Here is a 12,464-nt window from a genome sequence, read left to right as displayed (position 1 = left end):
GGGTGATTCTTGGGCATTCTAAAATTTAGGAACTGATAGAGGAATTACAAAGGGGTACCCTTTCCTCTGTCTTCATGAACAGCTGTGGAACCAACTCAGATCTCTTACTAGCCAGAAAGGACTCATAGGGATGGGAACCAATCAGAGGAAGGCAGAAATTGATATTTACTAGGCACCTACTTGCCTGCCTGGCACGGTCCACACATTCTCTGATTCAGTCAGTGTGAGGAAAGTATCTTTATTCCTTGTTAAAAAAATATGGAACATGCTAACTTTCAATGTTAGTTGAATTTCCCATGTCACTTCAGAATTAGTGTAAATCACATCCTCTCCAGCTTATGTCCAGAAACAAAGGGGACCACTCAATGATTAGTCTTTTTTTTAAATGATTTATTACATTAAGACCTCATTTCCTTTTTTTTAGTTTTTATTTTTTGCTTTTTAGGGCCAAACTTGTGGCATATGGAAATTCCCTGGCTAGGGTACAGCTGCTGGCCTATGCACATATGCAGCAAGGCAGGATCCAAGTTGTGCCTGTGACCTACACCATAACTGATGGCAACGTCAGATCCTTAACCCCTTGAGTGAGGCCAGGGATTGAACCCAAGTCTTTATGGTTACTAGTCGGGTTCATAGCCCTCTGAGCCACAACGGAACCCCTCAATGATTAGTCTTTAATTTTGCTGTGGGTATTAGTACTGCCTGAATGCTTGATTTACCAGGCTGTGTGACTTGAGCTCACTGGAAATCTAAGCGATTGTATTTATTTTGGCAGCTAATTACATTTTGTCACAGAAATGAATTTATACACAAATTGTTTAAAAGAAATAATGTAATTTTGTTCTTAGAGCCTTTTTCAGAGGAAATGAAATTTGACAGTGTTTTGTGTAAGGATATCTCCCCCTGCTATGTTGTTATTTTTGAATGTCTAAAATTTTATTTATAGGAAGATATGAGTAAGAATGCAAGAATAGAAAAAGGCAGAGGTCGAAGGGCTAAAAGATAATAGACTATGATTTAGTCTAAGGGAAAATAAAGTCAGTAATACTATATTTTACCATGGATTTTTTTTTTTTTTTAGTTTAAATTTTCCAAGTTAGCATAAGCTACAAATATATTTCTATAACCATAACTGCCTCTTGTTCTCTGTGCCTGGGCACCTAAATTTCACTGCTGTAGTGATGAGGCTCTTTTTAAATTAATGGCCACAAAGCACACATGGCCACTCAACTCTGCCAAACTTTTATATACCTTCTTGTTTGTCCACCTTCCTGCTCCTAAAAATGATTATTTCACACCTCCTTTTCCCAGCCCTCCTGCTATACTCCCCTTCTCCCATTCTGAATTCCCCTGCCTCTCACAATGCCCACTCACCCCATCAACTTACCTGCATCTGTTCCCACACTCTGTGGAGCAGGACTAATATCTCTGCTCTTATCTGAAATCAGCCCTTCACTTCCCTCATCTCTCATCCTCCCTTTTCCTGTTTCCTTTCTCAGCAAAATTTCCTAACTATGTAGTCCCTGCCTCGTCTTCTCTTCTTTTGACCCACTCCAGGTGCATTCTTACATTTCTCATTTCACCAGAATCACTCTTGACAGGGACAACTAATGATTTCACTTTTGCCAAATCCACTGGTCACTTCTCCAAATCTTGGCTGACCTCCCCATGGCATTCAATATTATTAAAAATGTCCTCTTTTCTTGGGACTTATTTTAGTCAACCCTTTCCAGACTTTGTGTCCACCACTACTCCAAATCTATCCTCTTTCTGGGCAATCTCATCTAGAGTCTTTTTTTTTTTTTGTCTTTTTAGGGCCGCGCTTGCGGCATATGGAAGTTCTCAGGCTAGGGGTCTAATCGGAACTGTAGCCACCGGCCTATGCCAGAGCCACAGCAACTTGGGATCCAAGCTGCCTCTGCGACCTACACCACAGCTTATGGCAACGCCAGATTCTTAACCCACTGAGCGAGGCCAGGGATCGAACCTGCAACCTCATGGTTCCTAGTCAGATTCGTTAACCACTGAGCCGCGATGGGAACTCCAAGAGTCATAGCTTTAATACCATAAATATGCAGATGATCCTCAAGTATCTATCTTCAGTCCTGAACTCTCACAACTCTACACTTCAGTTTTCCTGTTCAAAATTTCTGCTCAGATTCTAGTAGGCATCTCAAAACTGACGTCTAAAATAGAGCTACCAAGGTGACCATATAATGTATTCCAAACGGAGACACTTTCGAGGGTGAAAGAAAGCACTACTGACAATTACATCAGGACAAGTCAAGCATAACCTAAAATCTGACCAAGGGTTTCCCGTCACACATACAATTGAGATCCTGCTCCTTAAATGGACCTGTGATGCTCATCTTGTGTCAGTCTTCTCATCACTTAACTCTGTCCCAACCATAATAGCTACCATGCTTTCTTTTGAACAAACATCTGGGTGACTGTGAGTGACTTACCCTCTCTGTTCCTGAGTGTCCTCATCTGTTAGAACCGTAAACAATGGTTCAGAGTTGTAAAGCACGATGTTGCAGGAATCTAGGTGCTGCATAGAGGTATCTTTTGCTTTCCTAAATAAGAAACTGAACAGAATTAGATAGTGAGGGTTACTTACATTTGCTGGATGAGGGAACAGAGTGAAGACGTGCTTTTTCATAATTTTTTCATTACTTAAAGTCATTATCTGCGCACATACAGTACACAGATGTTTGAGTGTCAAGAGTCAATTGTTTAGTTGTGTATTTGTTACAAAGTTCAAACTCTACAGCTGAAAGTGAGCCAGTCTTTATTTGGGTAGTATTAATCTTGGAACAAAATTTGGAAACTTGAAACCTAGTAAAATCATTACCAACCATCACACACTTTACCATTTACATTTTATAGTCAGATCTAGATTTTCAGAAAGTTTTCTTAAAAGCTGCATTTACTTCAAATGTATACAAACTAGATCATTTCAAATTTAAGGAATTTTACAGAAGTTTTCATAAAAATCCCTAAATTTGTAGTTGATATTCTTTTATGCTAAGTCATAAGTAATCCTTCTGTTCACAAGGTTTTGAACACAAGAGAGATCTTAGTAAATCAGGGCTCTGGCACTTGGCAGTTAGATGGCCTAAGCTTCAGCTTCCTCATCTGTAAAAAGAGAGTAATGAATGCACATAAAAGCATTTCACCAGACAAAGTAATCAATTTCAAACAAACTGACCATAAGGTCTAAGTATTCCTTTTGATGGGCAATACTTGGTTCTCAAAGATACTCATCATTTATTCCAACCCGATGAAATCAGCTTTCTCTATGAAGATGTGTTATAAGTCTGTTTCACTAAACACTAGGCTACAGAATTCAGACTTCAGTTCAGTGAGGTTTTCAGAATTGGTAGTGAGAGAAGAGCAGACGAAATGTACTATATGAATGAAAATGTATCCATACTTTGAATGAAGGGAGTGCACTTGTCAGTTTCTCAGAAATTATTCACTAATAAAATATCACACTGATATGCAATTCAATATTCGTTTTTTTTTTAAAGCTCAAGGTCAAAACTACAAACTTTAAATACAATTTATATATATATAAATATATATATATTTTTTGGTCTTTTTTGCCATTTCTTGGGCCGCTCTTGCGGCATATGAAAGTTCCCAGGGTCGAATCGGAGCCATACCCGCCAGCCTACTCCAGAGCCACAGCCAATGCGTGATCCCAGCCGCATCTGCAACCTACACCACAGCTCATGGCAATGCCGGATCCCCAACCCACTGAGCAAGGCCAGGGATCAAACCTGCAACCTCATGGTTCCTAGTTGGATTCGTTAACCACTGAGCCACAACGGGAACTCCCCATAATTTATATTTTTAAAAACAGCAACTGAGTCAGAGATTATCTACTTAAGAGGTAATTCAAACACAATTTAGAAGCTAAGTAGGTTCTTAAAATTACTGGTGCCCACAAGCTACTCAGTTTCACTGCACTGACAGAAGCAAGCAACATCAGTCAGTAAGTTACTCTTCAACATCTAAAGGTGCCACAGGGTTAAATAATGGCCGGCCTTTTTTTGCCTGAATTTTACCAAAGTTCTCCTCAAACTCTTTTTTTGTTCCATTTAAATGTGCTAGATGTCCATCCTTTACTCTATAGCCTAAGGAATTCAGTTTTCTTATCCTGTATTGTACTATCTGTGGCGTTAATTCAAGAACCATTGGTGTCTCTCTTATCTGAGTTATGGAAATTCCTTCTTTCAATAATCCCTGAATTCTCTCTTCCAAAACTGCAACAGAGTAATATAAAAGGGCGGGACACTTCAAAACCAATTGCTTTAGGTCATGATCAGTACATTTAAAAGCATTTTCCGTGAAGGACATACTGTTCTGTATACTTCTTGGGCAAAGTTGAAAAAGAAATCCTTTGAGTTTGGACAGAAGCTGGAGAATTTCAAAGTTTGTGAAACCTTGCTCCTGAAGAAATTCTAGTGTTTCCTTTATAGCTGCAGAGGACTTTAACAAAATAAATGGGTTTTGGCTTAATAATTTTAGTAGCCAAACTTTCATATTGGCCTCAGAGCCACCTAAATTTAGGTAACTCTCTTGGAGAATCTTTATCATTTGCTTATTTTTCTCAAGTGGATTATGAAAAATATTAGATGCAGTTGTCAAAAATCTGCTAATGACCACATTTTTGAGTCCCAACTCTTGAAAGAACTGAACATTCAACTTCTGGTTTTCCTGGTCTTTAACAGTAAAGAAAGATTCTGGAAACTGTTCTATTAACTTGACTAACTCTTCCTTGTTTTTGCAGACCAATTGCCAGAGTTCTCTCTGTGTGTTAATAGCAGTTGGACTGCAGATAATTGCTTCTGGGCAGCGTTCCAAGATACTGGCTACAGCAGTCTGATTGGCACCTAGTTGTTGTAAAATATCTGCAATTTCTTCAACATAGGTTTCATCCTCTAGAAGTACCCATCCTTTTAATCTTCGAATTTTCCTGATGTCCACTGACAATTTATAGAGCTTTTCCACTGTCATTTTATTTTCTTTGTTTGACTGATTATCAGTTGTGTAGGTGAAGGATGCTAGGAAAGGTCTGTACTTTGGAGCCGATAGCATCTTTTGGAAAGAACAGAGCCTGCAGGGCTGGGATCTCATGAGCAACTTCCACAACATGCCTGCAATCCACTGGCTAATTCCCACGGTCCTGAGGTTCAGAATATACTCATCATACCTGTAAGAAAGAAAGTGTAGGTTTTCACATAAAGGGTGTTGACCTTTAGAACACAGACACAAATCTGAGCTGTAAGCAGTGAGGATGGAAATAAATGGATTTAAATTAGCCAAGTAAAATACTTATGTGTGGAGTATTAAACAGAGCCTCTTAAATAAGTGAAGTAATTATACCACTTCATATCTTACACACTATAAATACATTGTCTATTTGAGCTTTGTAACAACCTTGTGAAGCAGTTATTTCCATGTTACAGATCAGTCACAAAACTACAGAGTTCAATGATTCACAAACCTCAAATGTTACTTTGAGACAAATTCCCTTTCTTACAACTCTGGTATGTTTCTGTTTAGGAGACATATTATTTACACACTTACACACACACACACACACACACTTTTTAAAAAATGTTTTAAATTTTTCAGTGTTTAGCTGAAGCAAATGCTTTTTAAGAAGAGGAGGGAGTCAACTCTAACTTTATATTAAATATTTTTTGCTTAATAACTAACATTCAAAATAAGTCAGTAGATTTGGTTTATTTAAAATAAGTTAATATACCTGTGGCATATGGAAGTTCCCAGGCCAGGGGTCAAATTCAGAGCTGCAGCTGCCAGCCTACACCAGTCACAACAACATGGGATCTGGAGCCGTGTCTGCAAACCTACACAACAGCTCTCGGCAATGCCAGATCCACTGGGTGAGGCCAGGGATCGAGTCTATCCTCATGGATACTAGTCGAGTTCATAACTTGCTGAGCCACAACGGGACTCTAGAAAACCGTTATTTTTTATTTTAGGACCACACACACAGCATATGGAGGTTACCCGGCTAGGGGTCCAATCAGAGCTACAGCTGCCGGCCTACACCACAAGCTAGGGGTTGAATTGGAGCTACAGCTGCCAGCCTATACCACAGCCACAGCAACACCAGATCTGAGCCATGTCTGCGACCTACACCACAGCTCACGGCAATGCCAGATCCTCAACCCACTGAGTGAGGAATTGAACCTGCATCCTCATGGATGCTAGTCAGATTCATTTCTGTTGAGCTATGAAGGGAACTCCAAGGAAAACTGTTATTTTAATGCTCTGGTTGTCCAAAATGATAACTGCTTATAAAAGCAATACATGCTCACTACAGCGAATGTGCCAAGTTTCTAAAAGTATAAGTGGAAAAAGTCACAATTTTACCGTCTATAGACAACTTCATATTTTGACATGTATGTCCAGTTTTTTCTATGATTCTCACTCCCTTTATTATAATATTTTAAATACATAAAGCAAGGCTGCCCTTGTATGTGAGTGCTTTGCTTTAAACTTAGCCTATAAAGTGAAAATGGCAAAAACTCAGAATTTTCCTTGAAAATCTCTTAAGCAGGCCCCATGCTGGATACCAGCATACTGTCCTTCCAGTAAGTCTAGTGCAGCCAGGGGCTCCTCCAGGGTAGTAACAGATTCCAGTGTTTGGTTAAGCAAATAATAAGAGGTGTTGACTTTTAAAACACAAACATGAATTTGAGCTATAAATAGTAAGTCTGGAAATAAAATAGATTTAAATTAAACAGGACACTGTCTAAGCCACTAGAGGAAGTAGTTGTCTTAGTGTGGGGGTTACTCTACAAAATGCCAGATCATTAAATGTAAGAACCACATTGGCCATGGCAAGAAGTTCCTGCCCAATGAGCCTAAGAGACAAGCAGGCTGTCTCCCATTTCTTGATTATTCCAGGGTGAGCTATCATGTGCTCAGATGAGCTGTCTGAACAATTAAAGCTGTCTGGGAGTTCCCATCGTGGTGTAGCCGAAACGAATCCGACTAGGAACCATGAGGTTGCGGGTTCGATCCCTGACCTCGCTCAGTGGGTTAAGGATCTGGCATGGCTGTGCTGTAGGCTGGCAGCTGTAGCTTCGATTAGGTTCCCTAGCCTGGGAACCTCCATACGCCACAGGTGTGGCCCTAAAAAGCAAAAAACAAACAAAAAAGCTGTCTGTTTTGCTCTATGTCTGATGAGCAAACACAGCACAAGTGAAAAACAAATGTTGAGAACTCCTCTGTGATCAATGCACATTATAAATATAATTCATTTTCTTCTTCTATACACTATAAAGATCTGACCTTGGCATCAAAAATTCTCTAAACATTTAAAATGAGTGCATGATATATTGGATGGATACACTATAATTGTTGTAATTCATTTTCTAATATCAAGCATTTAGGATTTTTAGTAATTTTTGCAAAATGCTAAATTATCTATCCACTTTTTTTTCTTTAGGATGAATTTACATGAGTAGAATTAGTGAGGAAGTGATGTATGAACATTTGAAAAGCTAAATTGTTAATTTACTATCTAGAAAAACTATTCAGCTCACATTCTCACAGGCAGTATAAGTAATTCTGTTTTAATTTTGCTATGTGAAAAATGAATACAACACTAATTTAACCATTTTCTTTTTTTACCAGTGAAGTTGAGCTGTTCTTTATTTTGCTGACCTTTATTTCCTTTTGTGAATGAACTATTCCTGCCTTTGCCTTTTTAAACAGCAATCTCTTTTTAAAAACTGACTTGTACAAACTCTTTATACTTTAAGAAAAATAATCCTCTCACTTTCGGAAATATTTTCTCCAGTTCATCTGTACCCATTAACGGTTTACCTTAGTGTGCGAAAGTAGCTACTTTTTTCTTCCTGTGGTAAGATATACATAACAAGGTTTACAGTTTTAACCACTTTTAAGTATACAGTTCAGGGGCATTAAGTAAATTCACAAAGCTGTATGACCACTACCACTATTTCCAGAACTTTCTCACCATCCCAAACAAAAAAAATTTTTTTTTCCTTTTTAGGGCCACACCTGTGGCATATGGAAGTTCCAGGGTAGGGGTCAAATCAGAGTTGTAGCTGCCAGCTTACACCACAGCCACAGCAATGCAGGATCTGAACTGCAACTGTGACCTACACCACAGCTCTTGGCAATGCCAGACTCTTCACCCACTGAGCAGGGCCATGGATCCAACCTGCATCCTCATGGATACTAGTCGAGTTGATGATCACTGAGTCATGACAGGAACTCCCTCAAACGAAAATTTTGAACCAATTAAATAACTCCCCACTCTTCCTCCTCTCAGCCCCTAGTAATTTCTGTTCTGCTTTCAGTCTCTATGAATTTGCCTGTTCTTGGTACTTAATATCAGCGGAATCATACAATTACTTGTCCTGTGTGTCTGGCTTATTTCACTTCTCATAATGTCTTCAAGGTCCATATACAGAGTAGCAGGTGTCAAAACAAAACAGAAGTTACCAAAAGGTTAGGGAAGTTTCCTTTTCCTTTATGATCCCTACTGCTTTTATGAATCAGATGATAAGATAAAAAGCCCCCCATATTTCTTTCTGTATTTTTGTTTGACTTTTAAAAGCCAGCTCCTTTAATTCTTTTGAAATTTGTGGTCGTGAGCTGAAAATCTGAGTAGATTTTATCAACAGTTTAGCTATCTCAAGGATTATTTTTGAATAATCCTTTCCTTCTCCATGATTTGTGATGCCTCCTCCTTTGTTATACAGTATTAAACGTAGTTCAGGTTTCTAACCAGCCTCCAGCCTCCATCCTCACTCCTCTACTATATTTGCAGTTCCCTGAATGAACCAGCAGATTAATTTCTGGTTTTTGCTGCATCCTTGGCTCCCTCTGCCACACCATCCTTGTCCACTCACTCTTTCGCATGCACACCCCCGCTCCAACTACGTCAAACCTTCTCAACTCAGACCCTCAGACCTGCAGCTTCCCCACACACCCAATCTCTCCTTCACTCTCAACCAATACTCTTGCCTCTGAAAGGAATGCAACGCCTCACACCAGACGTGAGGTGTGAGGACTCATTACTCCTTCTGCTATCTCCTCTTCCCTACAGTCACACCTTTCATCATGCAGTGTAGTTCCTGCTCTTGTGCTGGTCCCAGCCTGACTGGCCTGAGATGGCTGGAGCCCTTCTTTCTTAGGCACTCACTCCCTCGGCTGCACCCTCCTCTCTGACGCCCCCCCCCCCAATCACCTCAACTGGCTCTTCCTCTGGCTGCCTCACCAGCTAAAATCCTGTTTTTTTCTCCCCTTCAGTTAATTCTTACAGCTCCTTCTCTCTCTCCATTTCCTCTCTTCCTATTTATATAACTCTCCACAGAGAAGTTCCATGTGATTAAAGCCAATGAGTAGTTTCCGTTCCTCCCTCTTTTGACATCTGCAGCTTTCAACGCAAGTGATCGCTCTCTCTGTGAAATACTTGCACTTGATTTCCAGGACTTCCCACCCCATCCCCTCCCAGTTCTCTTCCTTCCTTCCTACACTCCTGAAGGCCTTTTATTTGTCTCCTCTACAGACTCATCTTCAAGGCTTAGTTCTAGACCCACTCTTCTTACCTTAGTTTCTCCCCAGAGATCCTGTCCTTGTCCAGAGCTTCAGTTAATCCACTTGGGCTTCCTTCCAGCTTCTTCTCAAAATGTGATCTGGTCACCTTCCTGCAATGAACCTTTCAATAGCACTTCAGGATAAAGACATAAAGTAAAGATGCTTTATCATGATTCTTTGTCTAGGCTCTATCAGCACCCAAACCTCCAGTGCCCTCTGCCGACACCAGCTGCACCTCTTTTCTTTAGCCCCTGGTATCTTACCTGTTCCCATCCCAGAGGATCTGAAGACTGAGGGCTGTTCCCCATGCCTACAATGCTCTAACTTCCCAGGTCTAAGTATCATTTTCTCAATGAAACTTCCCTGTTCTTCCCAAATACATGAGGCCTCCTGTCCCTCTTAGAGCCTCTGCTGGCACCATGGATGTTCCTCTGGGCCACCTGGCATAGCTGCAGCTCGTCACATATGGTTTCTGTTTCACCCTCCATGAGGGCAGAGATTGTTCACCGCCATACCCCAATGAACTGCTTCCCTACCTTTCACTTGGCTGGCACTCTGACACTAGGAGGTATTCCTGGGCAGATGACCTTCATGTGTGCTCTTCCACAGCATCGTGCGCTTGACCCCACTGTGGCACTTATACTCCTGTGAGTTCTTTATTCACTCGACCAGTTTTTTTTGGTTTTGTTTAGCTTATGCTCTGTGTCTTCTGCTAAAACATTTCTTCATACCTTTGGATCACAGACCCATCAGAGAATCTGGTGAGAGCCACAGACTCTCTTTCCAAAAAGGGTGGGTGGGTGGGCGGGGAAGGGGCATACAACATTTTGCAAAAGACTTTTAGCACAGTTCATGGGCAGGGCACCCTGAAATTTAACTATGAACAACTTGCACTAGAGTGTATGTACCTGTAAGGCAGGGTCTAAGTGCTGTTCTACTTTACCCTGTGTACCCAGCAAAGAACTTGACCCACTGAGAAAATCAGTATCCATCTTGAATCTTTCTACAGAAAAGAAACTCATGGACATGGAGAACAGACTTGTGGTTGCCAAGGGGGAGAGGGAGGGAGTGGGATGGATTGGGAGTTTGGGGTTAGGAGATGCAAACTATTGCCTTTGGAGTGGATAAGCATTGAGATCCTGCTGTGTAGCACAGGGAACTATATCTAATCACTTGTGATGGAACATGATAGAGGTTAATGTGAAAAAAATATAATATAACTGGGTCACTTTGCTGTACAGCAGAAACTGACAGAACATTGTAAATCAATTATAATAAAAAAAGTTTCAACGGGTCACACACACACAAAAAAAATCACTATCAACTGAAGCTCAATGAACAAGCCGCTCAATGAACAAGCCAAGTTCACTATAACTTAATGTAGGTGGGTAAAGCTGTGGGCTGCCTGGGTTAATTTTAATTCCTGGTTATTAGTTGTGCTGTGATTTGAGGAAGTCAATTCCGTCTCCGTGCCTCAGTCTGAGCACCAGGACAATGAGAACACTGGGTAACTGTGAAGATTACATCCTGGATGGTTGTGAAGACTAAATAAATTAATACTATAAATCACGGCGTGTTCAGAAACTCATTAAATTATCACAACAACCCACCTTGAGGATAAGGAAACATGCAGGTAAAGTAGCCTGCCCAAGATTGCTCAGCTAATAAAAGACAAAAGTTGGATTCAAACTCAACAGCTTGCCTCAGGGCTCTTAGCCCTGTGCTATGCACACAGTAATGACCTAGGTAAATGTTTTTTAAATCATAACGTAGGCCATTTTCTGATACTTCATGTTTCTTAAGCATCTTTGAAGAGTGAAATCCATTTCTGTTTACAATGCACAATTTTCAAGATACAGTCCCCTCTACAAACACGAGTAACTCAACTGAGTTCTACTTTTGTAACATGTACTTGCTGCTAACCGTTTCAAATTAACACCAGTGCTTATAAAACAGAACAAGGGCCCAAAAACGAGGATTTGGGGGAGCGATGGAAAGCCGCACATTCATTACGTGGGGCCTGCACTTTCTCAAAGAAACTTCCAACCTGCAGCCCAGGCGTTTACCAGGCAAGCCAGGCGGAGCTGAGCAGCTGGCGAGGAGTCAGGCTTCGCTGCGGGCAGCTTCCGACTCCCGTCCCTAGGCCGGTAACAATCGCCCCCAGGGGTGCAGGAAAGGCGCACCTCACCTGTCGGCATCCGCTCTGTACCGTATGCGAATACCGGGTCTCTGGCTCCGTCCTTCCTTCCTCCCCGGGCTGAGGCTCCTGCGGTCTACCTCCGTTCCTCCCGAGGTCCGGGAACTGAGGCTGGGTCCCAAGCCGCCCAATTCCCTCAGTCGACCCAGCCACCTGTGAACCCGCAGAAAACCCCGGAACCCAAAACGTAGCCAATCAGGGTGCGGGACCCAGGCTACGTGACCCTCCTGACGTAGCGTAGCGGGCGGGGCAGGTGTTACAGCGTGGGAATCGCCTTTCCAGGGAACAGCGCCTCCCACCAGCAATTATTGGCTTGGCGGTTTTCACGCCTGTTTCCTTCCAGTATTTTAGAGAACTTATAAGTTGCAGTCCTTTTGGCCCTTGGGGAATGTCATTAGCCCGTGAGACAAAAAAAGGGTAGAAGTAATTCAAATTGCTTTATCTAAAATAATTCAATAGTAAAAGAATGAATTTACAAAAGAAACGTAGTTTAAAAGATCCCGAAACCTCTTTGGAACCTATCTAGCCTTCCTGCCTCTCTTCTCCCTCCTACCCCTCATCCAGCAGTTAGCTACAGTGTCTTTAAGAGCCTCTCTCCTGCCACCTTCGCCTAAATATGAGACTTTTCTGATAAACTGGTTTACATTCTAAT

General features: G+C 41.3%; 1 protein-coding gene across 4 annotated transcripts; it reads right to left on the bottom strand.

The window, feature by feature from the left end:
* Positions 1–2,774: 2,774 nt before the first annotated feature.
* Positions 2,775–11,987, bottom strand: MTERF2 (mitochondrial transcription termination factor 2). 4 transcript variants are annotated; one of them, XM_084955496.1, is made up of 3 exons: positions 11,799–11,987; positions 9,627–9,748; positions 2,775–5,221 (listed from the first exon to the last, which is right to left on the bottom strand). In XM_084955496.1, the coding sequence occupies exon 3, from the start codon at positions 5,161–5,163 to the stop codon at positions 4,006–4,008; it is 1,158 nt and encodes a 385-aa protein (XP_084811622.1). In that variant the 5' UTR covers positions 5,164–5,221; positions 9,627–9,748; positions 11,799–11,987; the 3' UTR covers positions 2,775–4,005. The 4 variants fall into 4 exon arrangements, with proteins under 4 accessions (XP_084811622.1, XP_084811623.1, XP_084811621.1 ...); XM_084955497.1 differs by having other exon boundaries at positions 9,627–9,725; XM_084955495.1 differs by having other exon boundaries at positions 11,804–11,987.
* Positions 11,988–12,464: the final 477 nt, after the last annotated feature.

Source organism: Sus scrofa, chromosome 5, assembly GCF_054392235.1.
Source record: "Sus scrofa isolate SSC_HxYL_T2T_F1_AM1 chromosome 5, Sscrofa_HxYL_maternal_Yorkshire_Landrace_v2.0, whole genome shotgun sequence".
In the NCBI taxonomy this organism is placed as follows: Eukaryota; Metazoa; Chordata; class Mammalia; order Artiodactyla; family Suidae; genus Sus; species Sus scrofa.
Note: the sequence above shows the minus strand (reverse complement) of the source record. Positions and strands in the feature narration are given on the sequence as shown.

What these genes read in the sequence shown, in the direction of transcription:
- MTERF2 (XM_084955496.1), bottom strand. Translation starts at nt 5,163, where the DNA reads ATGTTGTGGAAGTTGCTCATGAGATCCCAGCCCTGCAGGCTCTGTTCT.